The following is a 24,788-nucleotide window of genomic DNA, read 5'->3' as shown; positions in this document are numbered from 1 at the left end:
TAGTATATCATCTTCACAAGGAATAAAAACTAGTCTCGAATATGTACAGCAGAGAGCCTGGGGTGGCCAGTGCTGGGACCCCCAGGGCTGAGACAGGCCAGGGTGGAGCAGAGGAGAGGGACGCTGAAGGGACTCCTGGTCAGGCCACTCTGACCTCGGCAGCCCGGCTGCCCAGGCTAGACAGTGGTGGCGCAAATGTGCTGACCAGACAGGACAGGCCCCCGAATCAGTCAGCCCCCACCCCTGCCCAGTGCACCAGGCTCTCCCTCCTGCCCTTCCTGCCTGAGGTAGGGAGACCCCAGGGCTCCCACAGCTGCTTCCTATAGCGCCCCTGCACCTCTGGGCTGGAGTCCCTGAAGCCCTGGACCCCATGGGCAGCAGCCCGAGGCACAGATGCCACAGGCTGGTCTCCCTGAAGGAAGCGAGGCAGCTCTGGGCAGCGGCCATGGGCCCAGCCGGTCCCTCAGTCCTGGTCATGGGAGCCAGGGGAGGGGAGGGAAAGGGACTAGGGTGATGCGGAACTGCACGACCACCCGAGCTTTACCATGGGGTACTTCCTGCAGCTCTAGCCCCTCCCTCCCGGATGGGGCCAGCCAATAGGCAGAGGCCTCTGGAGAACATTCAGACTAAGAGTGGGAACTCTGGCCAGGCCAGAGGTGGGGAAGAAATCCTGATCCTTGCTTCTTTATCCCAAGCAGCCTGAATTCCTAATTAGTCAAAAGTGGCCTCTAAATGGCTCTTAAGGGTAGAGATGGAAGGAAGGGTGGCCCAGGTCCAAAGGGGAGAGGAAAGATCAATTCTGAGGCCACAAACATCAAAACAAAGGCAATCTAGTCTCTTTCCGGGGAAGAGGTTCAGAAAACTTTCCAGCTCCGTGCCAGGAAAGCGCTCTCAGAGAGGCTCAAGGGTAATAGGCAGGCCCCTCTGCCCTGGCCACACATTCCCCGCTCCGGCCAGCCTCTGTGGGATAGATTTAGGGAAACTGGATTTTGAGGCCAAGAGAACTGAGGCATGGGGGATGGTGGCTCTCACAGAAGCGTGGTAAATTCTAGAAAACTAACTGCGGGGGACCAGGTCTAGGCCCCACCCTGTGATGGGTGGGTGGGCACGGGCTGCATGTAGTGGTTCTCCTGGTGGTAATGGTGGTTGGACGGAGGGTGTGATGGGGCAGCGCGGGGTGAGGGTGAGTGGGTGGTCAGTGTCTGGTCATTTCCGACTGAAGAGCGAGCCCAGCAGAACCACGCCGGCTACAGTCACGCCCGTCAGGAACCAGCGGTTGAAGCGCTCCTGGCCCTTCCGGCTCTCGGCTGCTGCATTATTCCCATAGAGTTCCACAAAAGTGTCCTGCAGGAGAAAGGAAGACACCGTTCAAATCCTCAGACAATCATGTGGATGGGTAGGAGAAAGGGGGCCACTCGCATGCAATGACCTCGATGACTTGAAAATAGCCATCAGTGCCCACTCATCAGTTCAGGTTGCTGCTGAGATATACAGAAGAGAGTGAGTGCTTGGCCCAGGTCAGGTGGCCAGGAGTGGTCCTCACTCCTGAACTGAGGGGGAAACGGGCAGGGGCAGGGGGCTGCCAGGAGGTCAGGTGGCTAGAGAGGAGGGGACAGAGGAACGAGGGTGCGGGGAGCAAGAGCCAGACCACACGCAGCCTGGACACCAGCCTTTCCACTGCTACCCTAGAGGGAGGAGGCAGGGGCAGGGCCGAGTTCCCGGGGAGATCCAAGACAGACCGGCTCCACTCTCAGTAGAGGCCCCCTCTCCCTCGGCAAGCCTCTGGCCAGGGCCGAGGGCAGAGTGGAGCCGGCAACGAGGATGCAGGCCTGGGGGCCTGCACGGAGGGTCTGTGAGGCCCTGGCCCTGCCCCTTCTCCCAGGGTTGTCTCCGGGCCCAGGAGGTGAGCAAGTTCTTTGCCCTAAAGCTCAGTCAGGAGGGAAGCACATGATGGGAAGGAGGAGCAGTGGGCTAAACTACCCAGCCCCTTCTGTGAGTGAGTTTCATGCTCAGTGTATCCTTTAATCCTCCCCAGGGGGCCCCAATGTGGCGCTCTCCCTTGCACACCCCAGAAAGCTGGAGTTCTGAAGGCCAGAGGACTCGATAATGGGTCACCAAGCTTGGTCAGTGGTAGAGCTAGAATCTACACCTGGTGTCCAGGGCCTGGAGACACGGGCTCAGTGCGTGTGCATCACTGACTGGCTTGCCCCTTCACCCTGGGCACGGGCCGCTGTGGATTCTGACCACCCTAAAATGGTGCCACCTCTCTGCCTATTCCCCCGCCTTGTTTTGTCTTCTTAGCACATTTTATAACCAGACTGCATACTCCATTTTGTTGCAATCTGTGTCCCATACTAGATGTTTGTTTTTTTAAGACAGTGAAGAAAAGTTTATTACTTGTATAAGTAAGGAGAGCACTCCCAAAATAGCAGGTCTCAGTACTAGATGTGTCTTGATGACAAAGATCCTGTTTGGTTTCTATATACCCAGTATTTAGAACAGCCTCTGGCAGAGCTGGTGCTCAATAACCATGGGCATGCACTGTATAATGTTTAGTCAATGACACATATACAATGGTGGAAGCCGGGCGTGGCGGTGTATGCCCGTAATCCCAGTACTTGAGAGGCTGAGACAGGAGGATCGCAGGTTCAAAGCCGGCCTAGGCAATGAAGTGAGGCTCTCAGAAACTGTTTACAAATAAAGAAAATTGGGCTGGGGACATAGCTCCAAGGTAGAATGCCCCTGGGTTCCATCCTCAGGGCCTCAAAGAAAACAACAACAACAATAAAAGCAAACAAACAAACACACACAAACCAACAAAAACCATATGCAGCCGGGCGTGGTGGCGCACGCTTGTAATCCCAGCATCCGGGAGGCTGAGACTGGAGGATCACGGTTCGCGGACAGCCTCAGCTACTTAGTGAGGCCCTCTGCAACTCAGTGGGACCCTGTTTCAAAATAAAGAATAAAAAACAGGGCAGGGGGCGTAGCTCGGAGGTCAAATGCCCCTGGGTTCCGTCACCAAACCCGCAAAAACCAAACCAAACCAAAACAAACAAAACAACAAAAAAACCCATATGCAATGGCGATCCCATAACACTATATTGTAGCTGAAAAATTCCTACTGCTTCGCCTAGTGAAGTTGCTGTTCTTGTGTTATTACAGCACATGCATTCCTCACATGCTTGTGGCGATGCTGGTGAAAACAAAACGATTGTACCGCCAGTCACATAACAGTGTGGCTCATACAGTTCTGTGTTGTGCATGAGACGTGACCACGATGGTAAGCGACCGTGCTGCTGGCTTATGTATTTACTACAGGACATTTTCTAATGTTACTTTAATTTTATTTTTGGTATTGGGGATTGAACCTAGAGTCATTCTACCTCCAAGCTATGTCCCGGGCCCAATTTTCTTTATTTGTAAACAGGGTCTCACTAGGTTTCTGAGAGTCTCACTACGTTGCTGAGGCTGGCTTTGAACCTGCGATCCTCCTGTCCCAGCCTCTCAAGTACTGGGATTACAAGCGTGTGCCACCACACCTGGCTTCTAGTGTTATTTTAGAGTGCATGCTTAGAACAACCATGTTCATTGTATAATGGCCAGATGCTAGGACCGGCAGCAGCCTCAGAATCCCATGTTTACAGGTCTCTTGACTGCACTGTTTCCTCCTGTGTGACCACGTTTGTCAAGTCCACTCTATGATATCTGCACACGGTGAGATGGCCTCATGACACGTTTCTGTCTGTATCCCAGTCAGCTGAAGGGTGGCTATATGTGAGCACAACTAAGCACCAGGCATTGTTCCAGCAGTTCACAGTCCTCAGAGGTAGAGCCGTGAGCTCCATTTCACAGACGAGATAACTGAGGCTTAAAGTAGGGGACAGCTGGCTAACAGCAGAGGCAGGCCTCGACCGCAGGGCTGCCAAGGTACAGAGTAGTGAAAGGGCTGGGGTGCAGCTCAGCGCAGAGCACACGCCTAACGTGTGAAGCCCCAGATTCAATTCTCAGCATCCTTCAAAGAAAAGAAAAAGAAAAGGCAAACCAGCTGGGCATGATGGCACACGCTTGTAATTCCGGTACTAGGGAGGCTGAGACAGGAGGATAACAGGTTTGTAGCCAGTCTCAGCTACTTAGTGAGACCCTGCTTCAAAATAAAAAAGAATAAAACAGGGCTGATGCTCCTTAGATTTTATCTCTAGTGTATACACACACACACACACACACACACACACACACACACACACACACACACACACACACTAAAAGAAAAAGAGAAGGCAAAGCAGAGCAAGTGTGGCCCTGGCAGTGGAGAGCCTGTCCTGGTAGTGCTGGCAGGCTCCCAGGGGGGCTGTGGCTGAGGCAGGGCCCAGGGCTGGGGAGGGCAGGGTGGCAGTGTCTGGCCTGCCCCATCCTGACCAGTCTCCGTGGGTTTTGGCAGATAAGAAAACCCTTATAGAAGGTTTAGTTTTCCTTTTTTTTTTTTGGTGGTACTGGGGTTCCTGGAAGCCCTTCTACCTCCGGGATACACTCCCACGGGCTACACTCCCAGACCTATTTTTTTACTTTTTATGTGGAAACAGGGTCTCTTAAGCCAGGGAGGCTGGCTCCGAACCAGCGCAATCCTCCTGTCTCCGCCTCCCAAGCATGGGGATTACAAGCGTGGGCCACCACGCCCGGCCGAAGGTTTAGTTTTTCTTTTCCCAACTTATATTAGGCCCAGGCAGAATCACAAAAAAAGACTCATATGCCGGGGAGTTCTGGGTCCTGCAGAATTGACGAGAAGTGAGGCCATGGCCAGAAGACTGGCCATTCCAAGGAGACAAAGACCTCCAGGGTCGGGGTTGTAGCCAAAGCAGGGGCCCTGGCTCCCTCTGTGGGAACTTTCCTGCAGTAGACGGCTGGCAGCCACGGGGAATTTTCAGCTCCAGGGCTTGGACTGGAGTTCACGGTCCCTGTCCCCACAAGGGCACAAAGCGTACACTGTTGAGGATCAGTCATTCCAGGGTGGGGAGACATTCTCACCTCAGTGCCACTGAGAGCAAGGTGCCGCCGCTCCAGTCCCCAGGGTGCGTCCCTGGCCAGAACAATACCCACTTCATGAGCTCCTGGGGAGGGGGGGAGGACTTCCAAGGTATGGGTTCTGGGGATTGCCTTTGCAGAGTGTAGCCAAATGAGAAGTGTTGCTCTGTGCGGGCGGGAAGGCAGTAGTGTGGGTATATTTAGCCCACCGTGGTTCACACGCCATACTTGGAAACAAACACAGCCATTTTCTCAGCAGGCGGCTGTTCTGGATAAACAAACAGGATTGCTCTGCAGCAACCCAGGGCTGGAAAAGCAGAGATAAGCCCCACCAGCCCTGGGGCAGTTCCCGCTGATTTAGCTAGGTGATTTGCCACCCTGGCAAGGTGGGCAGGGATGAGCTGTAAGGCTGGCGTGTGCGCTGTCTCTGAGGTCACAGAGGCTTCCTGGAGACGCAGGCCTCCAGGAGAGAAGGCCTGCCTGCCCTCAGCTTGGGTTAGAGCAAAATGTGAGAAGCTTCTCTTTGGTGCCGAGTATTCCCCTGGGGATCCACACAGGGGTTTTTTGGCCACTGAGGACAGGCAGTGGCTAATGGCATTCTGATAGGAGTCACGGACTCCTAGTCAGGCAGACTCCACAGCTCAGCAAGGCCAACCCACCTACCCATATAATTTCCTACAGGTGGTTTGTGGTAGGTTCAGGCAGGGACCACTTTCAAAGTGTTCCTCCAAAAATTCACAGCCACACACATGGAGGGCCCTACATACACACCCAGAGTGCGTCATGCCCTTGTGCCTTGCCAACACTGTGCCCTAACTAGTCACCCTCCCCTCACCGCCATTTCTCAGCTGGCAAATCGGGCTCCATTATAGCGTCCCCTCTCCCCTGCTCATCCCTCGCTCTGGGATGAACACCCTTCGCGCTCCTAGGAACCCTGATCTTTTGTTCATACCATAAATATTCACTGAGTGCCTACTATGCTCCAGGCTTGGCACTGGAGATTCAGCAGTGAACAAGCCTTTATGTAGTTCATGTTCTGAGCCATTTTCTTGCTTTCTTTTCTTTCTTTCTTTCTTTCTTTCTTTCTTTCTTTCTTTCTTTCTTTCTTTCTTTCTTCTGTCTCTCTTTCTGTGGTGCTGGGAATCGAACCTAGGGGCATTCTACCTCTGAGCTATATCCCCAGACATATTTTTTATTTTTTTATTTTTTGAGGGTTTGGGGATTGAACCCAGGGGCATTCGACCTTCAAGCTACACCCCACCCTATTTTTTATTCTTTCTTTCTTTTTTATTTATTTATTTATTTTTGCGGGTCTGGGGGTGGAACCCAGGGGCATTCGACCTCCGAGCTACACCTCCTGCCCTATTTTTTATTCTTTATTTTGAAACCGGGTCTCACTGAGTTGCAGAGGGCCTCATTAGGTAGCTGAGGCTGTCCACGAACCGCGATCCTCTGGTCTCAGCCTCCCCAATGCTGGTATTACAAGCGTGCGCCACAACGCCCGGCTTATTCTTTATTTTGAAGCAGGGTCTCACTGAGTTGCAGAGGGCCTCATTTGCCTCACTATGTAGCTGAGGCTGGCCAGGAACCCATGATTCTCTTGTCTTAGCCTTCCAAGTACTAGGATTACAAGCATGTTGCCACCATACCCAGTTTATTTTTATATTTATGTATTTATGGTGCTGGGGATTGAACCTAGGGATTGTATCTCCAAGCTATACAAGCTAGGGATTGTATATCCAAGCCTGGGTTTTTATCCTTTATTTGGAAACAGGGTCTCACTAAGTTGCGGAGGGTCTCACTAAGTAGCTGAGGCTGGCTGCAAACCCGGATCCTCCTGTCTCAACCTCCCAAATGGTAGGATTACAAGCGTGCATCACCATACCCGGCTTATTTTTAAAACAGGGTCTTGACGAATCTATTTGTTGAGGCTGGCTTAAAAGCTACGATCCTCCTGTCTCAGCCTCCCAAGTACTGAGATTAAAGGAGCGTACCACTGTGCCCGGCTTAGGAGCACTATTTCACGAACGTGAAAAGGCAGGTGCTGGGGTTTACTCAGGACCCCATCCAGGCCGCGGTGGGACTGGGATTTGTCCAAGTTCTGGTCTCCTCCCATTCCAGTGTCGTCTTGCTACCTTAGTTCCTGCTATCTCTACCCATAGACAGCAGGTAGCAGACACTTCCCAGCACAGGGCCCGCGAGCGCCCTCTGAGCAGCATTCATGTTGGCTCATGAGCCACCCCCATGTGCTGTCCGTGGTACCCCTGTCAAGCCATCAGTTATCTGGGACACTCAGGCTGCACAGTGGGCTGGCCACCTGCTGGGGTGTCCATACCAACGCTGCGCCCGGTGCCTTTACTCCTAGCTTTGATGCAGTGCTCACTCAGTTTCAGAAGGGACAGTCCTTTAACCTCCATCATGGGCCTGGTACAGGCACTTCTGTGACTGAAGAAGGGCCTCGTTTTGAGCTCAGGTAAACTGAGGCTGAGCGATGCTGAGAGATGTGGCCAAAGCAGGTAAACGGGGAAGCCCCAGTATGTTTGGTAGCAAACCTGACAGTGTGTGCCAGGGCTCAGGCCCTGGGTTCTTCTCTAGGGCAAAGTGGCCTGAGGCCACCAGCTGAATGAATAAGCTCTAGCCTGCCCAGCTGAAGGAACGGAGTGCCAAAGGAAAAGGATATGACGAAAACCAGGAGGGAAAGTGGAACCCTTCCGTCCTGGCTTCAGTGGGAACAAGCTCTTGTGCCAGACGGGTTCTTCCTTCCTCTTGGTGGCTCGGAGAGCATGGGCCACCGCTTCCTTCCTGCTGGGTTATTTCAGGAAAGAGGTAGGTAGAGAAAAGGATGGGGCTCCTAGCACCTAGAGCTCATGCCACCAGAACTGTACCTTCTCTGGCCTTGTCACGGTTCTGCATGGGCAAACCACCAGTCACTTTCTGCTTCTGGCTTCAGTCTCCTTGAGGGAGAAGCTGATAACTGTCAGCTGAGTGGACAGACAAGGCCTTGTTAGGGAACCCAGGGAAAGGGCAGGAAGAGGGGCAGAGGCGAGGCCTTATCACGCTCTTGGCAGGGAGCTGTGGGCAGGGAGATTGGGAAGGAGTGGGTTTGTGGTTGGAATCCACTTCCCTTGGCTTTCCTCGGGGAGCCTGTGATGCGTGAGGAGCCAGTCCTTGCCCTCTTCCCAGGGGGACACATGCCTAATGCGGGCACCTGGGTGAGCAGCTCAGTGGTGCAGGGGCAGAGGCGGACAGTGAGCTTGCTGGATGACACTTCAGTGCCAGCCCAGAGGTGGGCATGCTGCAAGCCTTTGAACTTTGGCGTCTGTTTCTCCTGCCTTGACCTCACAAGAGCAGTGGTGGCAGAAGACACCTGGTGAAGCAAGGTGATCTTGGTGCTACTGGCTAAGGGGGAGCTCTGACAGGTCCAAGCCCTCTTTGGAGGCATTCTCCGGACACACTTCATGGTAATCTTCCTCCAGCTCTGCCCATCAGCTGCCAGCCTCCCCTCCCCCGCCTCCTCCCCAGTAGTTCTAAGAAGCTGAGCCTGACAGATGTGCTCACTTCTCAGAAAAGGAAGAGGTTGTGCTGGGAGGAGATAACACCTCCTCTGGGGAATCGAGAAAGCTATCAAGCCGTGTCAGGCAGCGTGACTGTGGCCCCTCCAACTCCCCGGCTCAGAACCAGGCTGCTGGGCTTGGATGCAGAAGAGCTTTCTAAAGGGCATTTATTGGGCTCATAACCTTTTGCCCTGGGAGTGCTAGTGACACAAAGCTAGAGAACGCTTTGTGCCTAAGAACTCACTCCTCACAATCAATTATCTCTTGTGTAAGCACTAAGTACCGTTGTGTGTGTTGTGTGTGTTGTGTGTGTGTGTGTGTGTGTGTGTGTGTGTGTGTGTAGTACTGGGGGCTCAAACCCAGGGGGATTCTATTTCTGAGCTACACTCCAGGCCTATTTTATCAATTTTGAAAAGGGGTCTTACTAAGTTGCTGATAGCCTTGCAAAGTTGCTAAGGCTGGATCCTCCTGTCTCAGCCTCTCAAGTACTGGGATTACAGGCATGTGCCACCACGCCTGCACAAGTGCTGCTCTTGCTTTCCATGTTACAGACAAAGGCACAGTAGAGAAGCCACCGCGTGTGTCAAGTGATGGAGCCTGGATCCCAGCGGCTTGGCTCCAGAGCCGACTCTGGACCGTGAGGCCTCCTAACCTAATCTCAGCTCTCTGCCTCATCCCTGGTGACCCCTTCCACAAGCACAATGCCACAGCCTTCCGCTCCTCTAGTGTTCAGGACGAGAAGGACCAAGGAACAGAGCCAGACACTGCAGAGACCTGCAACACTACCCAGCCTCCCTGGAGGAGCAGCCTGCCGCTCACTTCACTGACGCAGGGAAGCCCACAGGGCTGTTTTCATTCCGCATGGTCCACACAGCGGGCACTTAGTCATCTCCAGGACACTCCCTTTCCACTTGTGAGGGAAAGCGCCTCCCCTTCCTGGGTAGAATTTTACCTTTGGATAACCCCCCAAATTGGAAAACCAGAAAACTGTTTCCCTTGCGGAAGCCCCCTCCGGCCTCGGTCCCGGTTCCTCTGATGTTCCTCTTCAATTGCGTCCCAGGAGCTGCCCAGGAAGGCAGCGCGGCAGCTCTGCCAGCCGCCCCCAGGCCCGGGCAGGCTCTGCTGCTCTCTGAGTAACAGCTTCCCCATTCCTCTTGAAATGGAGGCACTACCACTACCTATCTGGATGAAGACAGATCAATTTCTTTTTTTGGTACTGGTACTAGGGATCAAACCCAGGGGCATTCTACCTCCAGGCTTAATTTTTATTCTTTATTTTGAAACAGTGTCTTACTGAGTTGTAGAGGGCCTCACTAAGTAGTTGAGGTTGTCCACAAACCACGATCCTCCTGTCTCAACCTCCCAAATACTGGGATTACAAGCGTGTAATCGTGTGCCACCATGCCTGGCCATCCAGCCCTTTATTTATTTATTTATTTATTTATTTATTTATTTATTTAGTGGTACTGGGGGTGGAACCCAGGGGCTTTTTTTTTTTTTTTTAACCTCCAGGCTATACTCCCAGACCTTTTTAAAAATTATTTTATTTGGAAGCAGGGTCTCACTAAGTTGCTGAGAGCCTCACGAAGTAGCTGAGGCTGGCTTCGAACCTGTATGATCCTCCTCTCTCAGCCTCCCAAGCGTGGGGATTACAAGCGTGCGCCACTATGCCCGGCTCCTATTTTTATTTTGAAACAGAGTCTCTCTAGGTTGATGAGAGTCTCACTATTTGCTGAGGCTGTCCTGGAACCTGCGATCCTCTTGTCTTAGCCTCCCAAGTACTGGGATTACAGGTGTATGTCCCCATGCCCGGCATCAAATCAATTTATTTTCCCTGTCAAGTTGGGCTGCCAGAGCACAGAGAAAGCAAGTTAGCCAGTAAGTCTTGCAATCAGACTAAGATGTTTAACTTTGTACCTCATCTGTAAAATGGGATAAAAAACAACTTATTTCAAAAGGATCCTGTCCCAGATCCTGCCTATTATCTCTAAGGTCTCAGTCTACAGGTTACTTCTTCGGGGAGGCCAGCTACTCATTTCCACATTTGCCATGGGCTGTGTGGAGCCCTGAGAAGGACCAGCTGCCTCTCTTCACTCCCATCCTCACTGCCTGGCAAAGCTATTTGGAGGCACAAGACTCATGTGACTGGGCAAGGTACCTGACATTCTCTAGATGCAGGGGCCTCCTGGGCTCAGAAGAGGGCCTGGAAGCCTATGGGAGAGTTCTAAGGCAAGAGGCAGGGCAGACTGGGGTGGCAACCCACAAAGACTAGGGCTAACCCTCTTCCTAAAATTCTGCTTCCTTCTGAAACCTTTTTTATAGTTATTTATTTATTCATTTATTTATTTATTTCGGTACTGGCGATTGAACCTAGGGCTTTGCACATGCTAGGCAAGTAGTCTGCCACTAAGCTACATCTCCAGCCCCTTTACATTTTTTTATTTTTTTATTTTGAGACAGGGTCCCAGTAATTGCTCAGGCTGGCCTCTAACTTGCAATTCTCCTGCCTCGGCATCCTAAGCAGCTGGGATTATAAACCCCTACCTGCAACTCCTTCTGGTCTCTTTGTATCCAAGTGCTCCTTGGTTCAAAGAAGCCTCTTCCTCCTCCTTCCCACCCAAAGCTATCTCACTCCGTCTTCTGTGGCGGTCAGTGCACTCAGAGCACGGGCCTGAGCGGTCAGTGGATGTGGGTTCCGTTTCCTAGATCTATTACTATTTGCTTGAGTGCATCTCTTCCCCAGTCTGAGACGTTTCCTAACCATAAAATGAAGGAGATTATCTCATTAGGCTCCTACTCCGGCTGCAGGATGAAGAGAGGAACGCATACATCACATGGAGTGGTTCTCTAAGATAACACGGAGTACTCTGCATAATGTGGAGTTCCTGCTCTCAGGGGTATCCAAAAGACCCAGGAACTAATGTCTAAGGAAAGAAGCAACATTCCAGAGCAGAAGGAGCTTCCTCCACCTGCAAGCATACCGAGCTTGCCCTCAGTCCTGCAGGAATCCAGGGGAAGGGGCGGCGGACACCTCCATGACCCAGGGCAGCTCCCAGTGTCAGATCTTGCTGGGCCAGCCATGGTGGCCTCAAACGGCACTACAGCTCTGCTCTCAACTAGTCCAGACAAGTCCTGAGTATTTTCAGCCACCTTTATCTGATTGGAAATATTTGGAATTCCATAGAAGGCAACAGCTCTGGAAAATCTGGAGATGGGTGCAAATCCCTACACAATCCTTTCCTCCTCCGGTTCTCCTCCGAGCCTCATCATGCTTGTATGAATGCATGATATATGCGTTCCTCTCTTCATCCTGCAGCCCGAGTAGGAGCCTAATGAGATAATCTCCTTCATTTTATGGTTAGGGAAAGTCTTAGACTGGGGAATAGATTCACTCAAGCAAATAGTAAACCAGTAAACACCAGTAAACAACATCTCAGAGCTGAAGGCCTGCAAGGCTGCATCTCTCACATTCCAGTTCCTTTAGTCTTCCCGTTTAGTCTCTTCTCAGCTCACCATTCCCCTTAAGGTGGAATTGCAAGGTGCCTATGCTGCTGCCTAGGGCTGGACTGCTGTCTGCAGCTGCCACGGTAAGGGCCACCCAGAGCTGTGCTGCTCACGGGACACCATCAGGAGCTTAGAAGCAACTGGCTGTCCCTGTGTGTGGCATGTGGGCCTCCCAGAAATCTCAGGAGTGTCACCATCTGCAGCTCGACTCCTTCCTGGAACAAATGGGACACTGAGACCCACAGGAGGTGGAAGGACAGCCCTAAAGGCCCCACACAGGGTCACAGCAGAGCCTGGCCTCAGGCCTCCTAACCAGAGTCAGCCAAAGTGGCTTCCAAACCCAGTTTTGTGAGGAGCAGGCTGCTGGCCCCGGGGAAAGACCCTTCCATTCCTTCTCAGCCTGGAGTTCTCCCTAAAATGAGAACAGCTATCCTTACTTGACAGGCTTGGTGACAGAATGTGCGTGGTTAGGGGACATTCCACCTCTTAGCTACACCCCCAGAGTCCCCCCACACTTTTCTTTTTTCTTTTTTTTTGGTACTAAGGATGGAATCCAGAGCCATTCTACCCCAAGCAACACCCCCAGCCCTATTTTTTATTCTTTATTTTGAAACAAGGTCTCACTGAGTTGCAAAGGGCCTTACTAAGTAGTATCTGAGACTGTCCGTGAACTGCGATCCTCCTGTCTCAGCCTCCCAAATGCTGGGATTACAACGTGCGCCACCACGCCCGACTCATTTTTTTCTGTTTTGAAACGGGATCTTGCCAAGTTAGCCCCACACTTGTGATTCCCTGTCTCAGCCTCCCCAATGCTTCACAGTCATTACAGGCATGTGCAGCCATGCCTGGTTCAGCAGCAGAATTAAATGGTCCACGGTGACTGCTCAATGAATGTTAGCTGCTATTATTTTTTATAGCTAAAAATGAGTGGCTCCATTTGTGCTTCTCACAGTGCCTCTGTGATTTGCAGCTATGATTAAAAAAATAACAGCTGATATTTGCTGAGCTAATAGTTACCACTTGATTTCTTCCAATCTTGCAAGTAGGAGTGTCTCCATTTTACCATGTGAAGACTAGGAGAGGTGATGAGACTGCCTGTGCTCACAGGTTACAAGTGCAGATGTGTGACTCCACAGCACATTGAATTTGACAGTGCAATGAGACAAGAGCTTCACAGCAGGGCATAGAGGCGCACGGCTGTCATCCTACTACTTGGAAGGCCGAAACACGAGGATCGGCCAGCTTCAGCAACTTGGCAAGGCTCTCAGCAACTTTGTGAGACTCTGTTTCAAAACAAAAAATAAAACAGGGCTGGGGTTGTAGCTTAGAGGTAGGATGCCCCTGGGTTCCATCCCTTGTACTACACAAACAAAAAAACCTTCACTATCGGTCACCTTTTCCCCACCCAGAATCTGCTACTCTTAAGCCCTGAAAGTAAAAAATTTTGAAGCTCAGGCTCCCTGGTTCCCAAGGTGACTCAGAGGTTGGAAAGGAAAGGAGGCGAGAGGTGCTCTGTGCTTCCTGCCCTCCTGCTCCAACCCGCAAGACCAGGGCTCGCAGAGTTCTTCTACTTCATCATCTTGGAAACCAAGTGGTAGTGGTAGCTCTGTTAGCGAGTTCTTTAAGACAGAACACGATCTCTTCCTGAGCCAGGCTGCCCTGTGGTGTTGCAGGAAGGTCCAGGCAACAAGTTTCTCTACTTGGCTCTAGACACTCATTTTTTTTCTTTTTTTTTTTTTTTTTGGTGATACTAGGGCTTGGACCCAGAAGCATTCTATCTCTGAGCTCCACCCTCAGACCAATTTTATTTCTTATTTGGAAACAGGGTCTCACTAGGTTTCTGAGTAAATTTCTGAGGCTACCCTAAGCATGTGCCACCATGCCCGGCTTCTTACATCTTTATTAAATGCCCACTAAGTGCCAGGCTCTGCACTAAGTGCTAGGCAGAATCAGTAACTAAACTAGATGAAAATTCTTACCCATATGAGGTTAGAACCTAATGAGGAGACATAGGCAATAAATAAATGTGTTAGATGGGTGTGTTAAAAAGAAGGATACATAAAAGAAAAAGAAAGTGGAGAGGAACCTGGGAGAGGGCAGGATAGAATCTGGGTCAGGAGGACCTGAGAGGCTTCACTCAGAGACCAGAGGGAGCAGGCAGTGCAAGGGCCTGGAAGGAGCAACGCAAGGGCGTGAGCGCAAAGGCCCTGAGCGAGTGCGTGAGCGCGCGGGCCTTGGGAAGAGCAGCGTGGAGGCGCCCACGGTGATGAGTCTGGATGCAGCCAAGGGCCATGCTGTGCAGAGCCGACTGGCCACCGAAGGACTGGGCTTGTCCTATGGAAGCATCACAGGGTTCTGAGCAGGGGAGGAACAGGATCTGATTCTGCTTTCACAGGATCCTTCTGGCTGGTGGATGGAAACAGTAAAGGAAGGCAGAAGCAAACTGCTGAAGGGCTGACACAGCCAGCCAGGGACAGACGATGGAGGCTCTCAGTGGTGCCAGGGAAGCACCTGATCTGAAGCAGTCTGATTTAAAATTATCTTAGCCGGGCGTGGTGGCGCACACTTGTAATCCCAGTACTTGGGCGGCTGAGACAGGAGGGTCGCAGGTTTGAAGCCAGCCTCAGCAACATAGCAAAACCCTGTCTCCAAATAAAGCATTAAAAAATAGGTCTGAGGGTGTAGCCTGAAGGGAGATGATCTCTGGGTTCTATCCCTAGTATCACACACACACACACACACATACACTATCTTTTTTTTGTGGTTGGTACTGGAGATGAAACCCAGGGGCCTTCTACCTCCAGGCTCTACTCCCAGACCTATTTTATATTTTATTTGGAAACAGGGTCTCACTAAGTTGCTGAAAGCCTAAGTAGCTGAGGCTGGCTTTGAACCTGCATGATCCTCCTGTCTCAGCCTCAACTACTACTTAGTGAGGCCCTGTGCAACTCAGTGAAACCTTGTTTCAAAATAAAGAATAAAAAATATGGCTGGGGGTGTAGCTTGGAGGCAGAATGCCCCCAGGTTCCATCCCTGGTATACACACACACACACACACACACACACACACACACACACACACACACAGTATAGCTAAAAGGATTTGCTGATGAGTTGCATGGAGATTGTGGGAGTTACTTGCCTCTCTGGCCAGGTTTCCCATCTACGAAAGGCAGAGAAAGAGGTACTCAGGACATTTTTTTTTTATCTTGATAATTATGGAGACAAAGAAGAAAGAGGCAAAACCATTTCTGCTGCTTTCCCAAAGGCAAACCCATTTGCTGATTAGGCCCTAAAGAGCAGCTGGCAAGAGGAGGAGGAAGGCAGAGCAGGACACAGACACCGACGCAAAGGGAGGCAGAGTGTGCATCGTAAGCTGAGGCTGCCCACTTTCAACGCACACACCACCCCACCACCAGGCCCCTGCAAGGACACGAAGCAGGCAGGCTCGGGTGGGGATATGTACGGTGCTTTGTATTAGGAGGGAAGGCACAGGAGCTGAAGCGCAGATGGTACTCAGTGGCAGGCCAGAGGAATAAACGAATGAGGTCATGCCAGGAGGTCAGGAGTGCAAAATCGCCCAAGTCCTTCCAGACTAAAGAGGCAACTGGTCCAAGAGATTCTTCTTCTATTATTCTTTCTGCACCCATTACATTTAGGCTGAGCCTCAAATCCCCATCCTCTGTGAACAGCCTTGGAGGGCTGAAGTCCTAAAGCAAAATTATGATGCTGGAAGGAAGCACAGACAGATTGGCCCACTCCATGCACAGCTGCAGCCATCACACTGTTTTGGCCTTATCTATCTATCTGCTACTTAACATTTTTCTATCAATTGACTCCCCTCCCTTCCTTTGTGCTAGGGATTAAACCTAAGGCACTTTTACTGCTGAGCTCCACCTGCAGCCGCTTCTGTTGTAGGACAAGGTGTCATCTAAATTGCTGAGGCTGGCCTAGAACTTTCAATTCTCCTGCCTCAGCCTCTGGAGTCCCTGGGGCTACAGGCCTATATTACCATGCTCCTCTTCACTGGAGATATATATATATATATATATATATATATATATATATATATATATATGTGTGTGTGTGTGTGTGTGTGTGTGTGTGTGTGTGTGTGTGTGTGTGGTCCTGGGGTGTGTGTGTATGTGGTCCTGGGGATGGAACCCTCTGGGCCCCTGACCTATTTTATATTTTATTTTGAAACAGGGTCTCACTAAGTTGCTGAGAGCCTCACTAAGTAGCTGAGGCTGGCTTCGAACCTGTGCGATCCTCCTTTCTCAACCTCCCAAGTACTTGGAACCAAAGCCTTGGGGCCACCCTAATTCCTCTCTAGTTCCCATCTGTGTGAGAGCAGGTCCAGTGGATCTGCACTCAGGCCGGATCCAGAGCCTCACCGCTTCCCACTCCCTCCGTGGCCATTTCTCACTCTCTTGAGCAGCTTCTTTACTGAACTCTCACTCCTTTCACACCCCACAGTCCTTTCACCAGGCAGCAGCTGGAAGGGTGGCAAGGCGGGCCCATCTGCCCATGGCACCCAGGGCAAGAGCCAGCGCCTGAGATGGCTGACACGGCCTTCATCTTTACCATGTGCTTCCCCGCTCACTGTGCTCGTCCTCGGACATGCCACTCACGCACTTCTCACTCTGGGGCCTCTGGCACTTGTCCCCCTGTCTGGAATGTCCTTCCCACAGACTGCTTCAAAATTTGTTCCTTTAGGCGATGGAGACTTCTATATCCAGAGACCTTTCCTAATCACCTTTTAAGACAAAAACTGATTCAAAATAAAGAATGAAAAATAGGGATGAGGGTGTAACTCAGAGGCAGAATACCCCTGGGTTTAATTCCCAGTACCACAAAAATAAAAATAAAATAAGGCTGAGGGTAGAACACCCCTGGGTTTAATCCCCAATACCAACAAAGCAAAAACCAAAAAACAACAAAACAATAGGACTGGGTTTGTATATACCTTGGAGGTAGAATGCCCCTGGGTTCAATCCCCAGTAACACACACACACACACACACACACACACACACACACACACACACACACACTGAAAGCTGCCTAGCACCTCTACTCGTTACTCCAACCTCAAAGTATGTAAACACTATGAAGGCACCACTAGTTAGAATGATGCTTGGCATATAGTAGATACTCAGGGTAAGTGAACAAATGACTTGAAAAGACAATTATTTTGGTGGTACTGGGGGTGGAACACAAGGGCTTTTCTACCTCCGGGTTCTACTCCCAGACCTATTTTATAATTTATTTGGAAACAGGGCCTCACTAAGTAGCTGAGGCTGGCTTCGAACCTGTGCGATCCTCCCGTCTCAGCCTCCCAAGTGCTGGGATTACAAGTGTGCGCCACCACGCCCGGCTTGACAATTTATTTCTGTAAACAGAAAACTAGTATCATTTCCCACAGATGGAAATCAACATAAAATACATTGATTATAAATAATGTCCAATTGTATATCACGTATACGTTATCTCGATCAGGGAAACGCGCATGGATCTTGCTCCAATACCTTTCCAGAGGAGATACATGAAGCCCAGGGCAGGAGAAAGCTCAGGCCAGTCATCCAGCCAAAGACCAGCACGGAGCCGGACATGCTAGCTCACACTTGTAATCCCAGCACTTGGGAGGCTGAGCCAGGAGGATCGCAGGTTTGTCACCGGCCTCAGCTACTTAGTGAGACTCCATTTCAAAATAATGAATAAGAAATTGGGCTGGGGTATAGCTCAAGAAGTTCAATCCCCAGTATCACACACAAAACACCCCCAAAGACCAGTGGTCTTCATACTTTGGAACCACAGCCCTGCCCCACAGAGCACAAAGAGAATGAATCTCAAGGAAGGTGCGGCTAGGGTGGACAAACAGGGCCTGCCTGAGGGGCCAGGAAAGCCCATGCCAGGTACAGAGCTGGCAGCTCTGCAGAAGAGAACAAAGGCCAGGCAGGACCGTGCTGTGCTGGAAGTGCCTCGTGGGGCTGTGCTGTGGGGCCAGGCACGCACAAACCTGTAGGTGAGGTCCATGGAGACCAGACAGCTGAGAGCAGAAATGAAAACAGGCTGTCCCAAAGGGCAGCAGCTTCTATCCCGTAAACATCAGACAAGCACAGGGGTTCAGGTGAGGGCTTGGGGACCCAGCCGAGCCCATGGGGAAGGCAGGAGCTCCTGTCTCCTTGTCAGTGAGGATGACTAAGCCAAGCAGAAGCAGAGGCCAGCTGGCAGTCCTGTGGGGCAAAGCCACACCGTCCCCAGACTACCCAGGCCCAGCCAGCTCCACCTACATGGGCCCTAGGAGAGTTGTCCTCTTTTAGAGGGGACCATCCCCTTCCCATCCCTGTGGGGCTCAGTGCACATGGTCGCAGGTGCAGGGGGTGAAGTCTGAGCTGCTGTAACTGCCAGGTCAGCAATGCTTGACCTACATCTCCATGGTTGGCTGCATGAAAGAAAAATACCAGGGATTTCCGTTGGTGTTCACCAGATGCAGCCGGTCAGGGAGGGCTGGGCCTTGTGGAGGCCAGCTGTGAGTGGGGCGGTAGCGAGGAACTGGTCTCCAAACTATTTCCTGGCTTTGGGAACCTCGGTAGATTTCCCAATAATCTTCTTTCTACTAAACTCATCCACTAAAGCTCTTTTTTTCTCCTTCTTCTAGTATATTATCCTTACTAAGGATGTGAGAGTTGGAAGTGGTGGTGCATGCACGCTTGTACTCCCAGTAGATAGGAGGCTGAGAAAGGAGGATCACTGGCCAGTCTCAGCAACTTAGTGAGGCCCGAAATTAGAGAGAGAGAGGGTGGGGGGATGCCAGGCTGGGCAACTTAGCCAGACTGCATCACAAAATGAAAAGAGCAGCAAGCTGGGTGTGGGGGGTGCATGTTTGTAATCCCAGCATTCAGGAGGCTGAGACTGGAGGAGCCAGGTTCTTGGACAGCCTCAGCTACTCAGTGAGACCCTGTTTCAAAATAAAGAATAAAAAATAGGGCTGGGGGTGTAGCTCGGAGGTAGAAAACCACTGGGTTCCATTCCATTCCCAGTAGAGAGAGAGACAGCGCTCGCGCGCTCTCTCTCTCTCTCTCTCTCTCTCTCTCTCTCTCTCTCTCTCTCTCCCTCCCTCCCTCCCTCCCTCCCTCTCCCTCTCCTTCTCTCTCTCTCTCTCCCTCCCTCCCTCCCTCCCTCCCTCCCTCCCTCTCTCTCTCTCTCTCTCTCTCTCTCTCTCTCTCTCTCTCTCTCTCTCAACAGAACCCTAAGGAGTTTGGACATGTTCTGTGGGAGGAAGGTGGGACAGAGGCCTCAGATCTGGCACATGGACTTCTGGGACTCCACAGCTTCCTGGCTGTGTGTCCTTGAGGCCAGGTCCCTTTGGAGAGTGTGGGGTTAACCTGGGTCTAAGTAGAGCGCTCTGCCACTTATTAGCTGGGTGTCTGAGCACAACACACATTTAGTTCTTCTGAGCTTTCCTTTACCCATCTACACACCTCTCTTGTTGGGTGGCTGTGAATATTACCAATTTGCCTGTGGATGGCACAGAGTAACAATTCAAATGATACATGAAAGCATTATTTTGTATCCAGGGCCTGGTACTAGAGGATTCTCTATACCATGTTCTGTACAAAACTCTACCCTGAGGAAGAGTGCTCGGAGAAAACCTTGCTCCTGTAAAGGGGTGCCACTACTACAGGCTTGGACTGGTAACACCTATTAAAATCATCTCTAGGCCTAGTACTTTTTCTTCTAGTGATCTATCCCCTGCAGCCATACTGTATTTACCCACCAGCCAAATGACATATCCTTGGCTATTCACCGAGTAAAATGCTGAAGAAAAAAAAAAAAATCAAGTTACCTACCAGTGGCAACCAGTTAAATAAAGAATAGGATAGTGCCTTGTATGGAATATTACACAGCTATTAAAAAGGACAAAGAGCCAGGCGTGGTGACGCACGCTTGTAATCCCAGCATTTGGGAGGCTGAGACAGGACAGCTTCAGCTACTTAGTGAGGCTCTCTGCAACTTAGTGAGACCCTGTTTCAAAATAAAAAATGAAAAATAGGGCTGGGGGTGTGGCTCAGAGGTAGGATGCTGCTGGGTTCAATCCCCAGTAATGTAAAATAAATAAATAAATAAATAAATAAATAAATAAATAAGAAGGACAAAGAACTAGGGTGCAACTCAGTGGTTGAGTACTTGTTTAACACATGAACATGGATCCTGGGTTCCATTTCCAGCACCACAAAAATAAAATGAAGAGAACAAGAAAGCTCTTTATGGAGTCATACAGAATGATCTGAAGAGATACTGTTAAGTGAAAAAATTGAGTACACAGCATACAACTCAACCAGTTGTGTAAAAAGACGTGGACCTAGAGGTATATGAGGAGTCCCGCCCAGAAAGCAAACCAGATGGCTGGGAGGTAAGATTCAGAGGGAGACATTCCTTCCTTTTGAATTTTGAACCTCATGAATTATCTCTTAAAAAAAAAAAAAAAAAAAAAAAACTAAGGCGTGGTGGCGCATGCTTTAATCCCAGCATTTGGGAGGCTGAGACAAGAGGATCGCGGTTCGTGGACAGCCTCAGCTACTTAGTGAGGCCCTTTGCCACTGAGTCCCTATTTCAAAATAAAGAATCAAAAATAGAGCTGGCAGTATAGCTCGGAGGTAGAATGCCCAAATTCCATCTCTAGTACTACAGGAAAAAAAAACCCCAAAAAAACAAACAAACAAAAAAAAAAAACAAAAAGAAAGGAAAAAACAAGAAAAGAAAAAATTAAAAGGGGGACAGGGAAGATTCTCCTTGCCAAGAAGCAGTTGGGACTCCCCCCAAACAGATTTTTTGGACAGTTATTAAACTATCAGAGAAGCCGGGCGTGGTGGCACACGCTTGTAATCCCCACGCTTGGGAGGCTGAGACAGGAGGATCGCACAGGTTCGAAGCCAGCCCCAGCTACTTAGTGAGACTCTCGGCAACTTAGTGAGACCCTGTCTCAAAATAAAGAATAAAAAATAGGGCAGGGGGTGTAGCTCAGAGGTAGAATGCCCCTGGGTTCCATCCCCAGACCTGTAATAAATAAATAAATAAATAAATAAATAAATAAATAAATAAATACAAAGGCTGGGTGTGTAGTTCAAAGGTCCAATGCCCCTGGGTTCCATCCCCAGTACCACAAAAAAAGTAATAAAATAGGGCTGATGGGGGTGGGGGGCTGGGTGTGGTGATGTATGCCTGTAATCCCAGTACTTAGGAGGCTGAGACAGAAGGATCACAGTTTCAAGGCCAGTGGTATGTGTATGTGTGTTTAAGCTGGTAGTGTAGCTCAGAGGTAAAAAGTCCCTTGGTTCAACACACACACACACACACACACACACACACACACACACACACACACACACAAACCTAAGAAGCAATCCTGCTGGAAATGTACTTGAAAATGCCATACTTTTTATATGAGAACAGATATTCTCAGAAAAACCTACAAAAGTGGAATGATAAGATGAACTCATTTCTCAGCTTCGGTAGAGATCAACTCAGTGTCAATCTGATTTCATCTGTTATCCAACCAGTCTCCCCTATCACCATATTACATATTATTTTGAAGACAATTTTCAGCATGTTTTCCTTTTTCTCTTTATTATTTTTGTGGTGCTGGGGATTGAACCCAGGAGCATTCTACCTCCGAGTTACACCCTCAACCCTGGTTTTTATTTTTTATTTTGAAACTGGGTCTTACTAAGTTGTGGAGGGCCTCATTAAGTAGCTGAGGCTGGCAGCACACTCGCGATCCTCCTGTCTCAGCCTCCCAAGTACAGGGATTACAAGCTGCACCGCCACTCCTGGCTTTTGAAAGGTTTTTTGGTTTTTGCAGGTCTGGGGATGGAACCCAGGGGCATTCGACCTCCAAGCTACACCCCCTGCCCTATTTTTTTTTTTTTTTTTTTTGAAACGGGGTTTCACTGAGTTGTGGAGGAACTCACTAACTAGCTGAGGCTGTTTGCAAACCACGATCCTCTGGTCTCAGTCTCCCAAATGCTGGGATTACAAGTGTGTGCTACCAAGCCTGGCTTGAAAGGGTTTTAAACATAAACAAAACCTCTTTCCCAAAGAGGGCATCTTCATCCAATATAAAATATTAATGCAGTGTATACTAGGTACAACTTTAGTCATAAATAATTCAGACAAAACCTGCCAAAATAAAGGTATTCCACCAACAAAAATATTAAGGTGACATAACAGTCAATTCCAGATATATTAAAGATTTAAATGTGAAAGGCAAAACTTAAAAGCTTTTAGAAGAAAACATAGATAAACCAGCAGTAGTACTTCATGCCTATAATCCCAGCACTTGAGAGGATGAGGAAGGAGGATCTCAGGTTTGAGAACAGCTTCAACAATTTAGTGAGTCCATCAGCAACTTAGTGAGACCGTTTAACAAAATAAAAAATAAAAAATAAAAAGTGCTGGGGGTGTAGCTCAGAGGTAGAATGCCTCTGAATTCAATTCCTAGTACAAAAGAAAGAAAGAAAGAAAGAAAGAAAGAAAGAAAGAAAGAAAGAAAGAAAGAAAGAGAAAGAAGGGAGGGAGGGAGGGAAGGAAGGAGGGAAGAAGGAAAAAAGGAAGGAAGGAATGGTGGGTGGGTGGGTGGGTGCCAGGCGTGGTGGTGCACACTTGGTAATCCCAGCATTTGGGAGGCTGAGACAGGAGGATTGTGGTTCGCAGACAGCCTCAGCTACTTAGGCCCTTTGCAATTCAGTGAGAACCTGTTTCAAAATAAAGACTAAAAAATATGGCTGGGGGTGTAGCTCGGAGGTAGAATGCCTTCGGGTTCCATCCTCAGTACCACAAAAAAAAAGAAAAAGAAAAAGAAAAAAAAAAGAAAAGAAACAAAGAAAGAAAGGAAAGAAAGAAAATGGAGCAGACCCGAACAGGTATTTTACAAAGAGGAAACATGAATGGCCAACAGATGTTAAGAAAATAGTCTCAGCTCCACTTGTAATCTGAGAAATGCAAATTAAAGCCACAAGGTACCATCTCACCCCCACCAGCTCCATAAAAATTTAAATGTCTGACCATATTAAGTATTAACAAAAAAGTAAACCAGGCGTGGTGGCGCACACTTGCAATCCCCGTATTCAGGAGGCTGAGACTGGAGGATCACGGTTCACGGACAGCCTCAGCTACTTAGTGAGGCCCTCAGCAACTTAGTGAGACCCTGTCTCAAAATAAAGAATAAAAAATAGAGCAGGGGGTGTAGCTCGGAGGTCGAATGCCCCTGGGTTCCATCCCCGACCCGCAAAAATAAAACAAAACAAAAAAAGTATTAACAAAGTAAAGCAATGGAAAGTCATAAACTGGCTATGGCAGTATAAATTCATATAAATACAGAAAAATAAGCTGACATTATCCACCAGTCAGGCAATTCCACTCCTGAGTATCTACACTATAGAAATGGTTCTGAAAGAGGGGTTCTAGGAGCAGCAGCAGCACCTGAGAACCTGTTAGAAATGCTATCTGGGCTGGGGTTAAGTCAGTAGAGGAGCCCTTGCCTGCCATGCCATGGTTAGATTCCTACCACTGTAACAGACACAGACACCCAAATACTCTGGGGGCGGAGCCCAGTAACCTGGAGCTTCTGATGGGCAGCTAAAGTTGAGGAAACAATTCCCCGGAGAAATTTTTGAGACACAGGGTTTCAGAAAAGGACTGTTTGAAATAACAAAAACGAGGAACAACCCAAGTAAACACTGACAGTAGAATGAACACATCACCGGAGGCAACTATACAAAGGAAGATGAAAATGAGTGAGCTAGAGCTCTGCATGTAACACGGATCGATCTCGGTGCTGGGCGAGGAAGCCCTGCACACGGACAACAGCTTGACATCGAAACCAAGTTTAAAGGGCTGCAAAATAGCATTCTGTATTATTTATGGAAACACACTGAAGGAGTACAGAAATACCACCTTAAATATGCTGCGAGTATGCTGACTGCTTCAAACTGAGGGCCCTGGGGGAACAGCAATGCGGGGAGGGGTTTTCTCTGCACTTCCCTTATCTAAAGACTTACCTGTCCAAAGGACCACAACTGTTAAGAATCCCCTCTGGAAATCTTATCAACCAAAAAAGATTAATTGAGAAGAGGAAACAGTTGATAATAGGCTCAGATCTGTCGTGGGCTCCCACCTATTCTTCTAAGGGCTTGTTCACGCGCGTGTGTGTGTGTGTGTGTGTGTGTGTGTGTGTGTGTGTTACTGAGTGTGGAACCTGGGGCATTCTACCTCTGAGCTACACCCTCAGCCCAGCCCTATTTTTTATTCTTTATTTTTGAAACAGGGTCTCACTGAGTTGCAAAGGACCTCACTAAGTAGCTGAGGCTGTCCACGAACCATGATCCTTCTGTCTCAGCCTCCTGAATGCTGGGATTACAAGCGTGCGCTACCACGTCTATCTAACTCCTGGTTCCCATTCACCTTTTCTCAGATATCATTTCTCTCTCCTGCCAGGTGGACGTTGTGTTGCATACCTGTAATCCCAGTACTTTTGGAGGCTGAGATGGGAACATGGCTGGTTCATGGCTAGCCTCAGCTACTTAGTGTGACCCTGTTTCAAAATAAAGAATGAAAAATAGGGGTGGGGTGTAGCTCGGAGATAGAATGCCCCTGTGTTCAATCTCCAGTTCCGCCAAATAATAATAATAATAATAATAATAATAAT

At 49.5% G+C, this 24,788-nt stretch overlaps 1 protein-coding gene across 2 annotated transcripts in view; it reads right to left on the bottom strand.

The window, feature by feature from the left end:
* Positions 1–1,206: 1,206 nt before the first annotated feature.
* Positions 1,207–24,788, bottom strand: part of BCL2L1 (BCL2 like 1) — a gene marked incomplete at both ends in the record, with an annotated part of 61,419 nt that continues 37,837 nt past the window's right edge. For both annotated transcript variants that reach the window (XM_080716108.1, XM_080716109.1), the window contains one exon: positions 1,207–1,344. In XM_080716108.1, coding sequence (XP_080572234.1) covers positions 1,207–1,344 — 138 coding nt within the window. The remainder of the gene's footprint in view (positions 1,345–24,788) is intronic.

The sequence above is a fragment of the Muscardinus avellanarius genome (genome assembly GCF_963383645.1).
Source record: "Muscardinus avellanarius genome assembly, chromosome: 19".
NCBI lineage: Eukaryota > Metazoa > Chordata > Mammalia > Rodentia > Gliridae > Muscardinus > Muscardinus avellanarius.
This window is presented reverse-complemented; position numbering and strand designations above follow the sequence as displayed.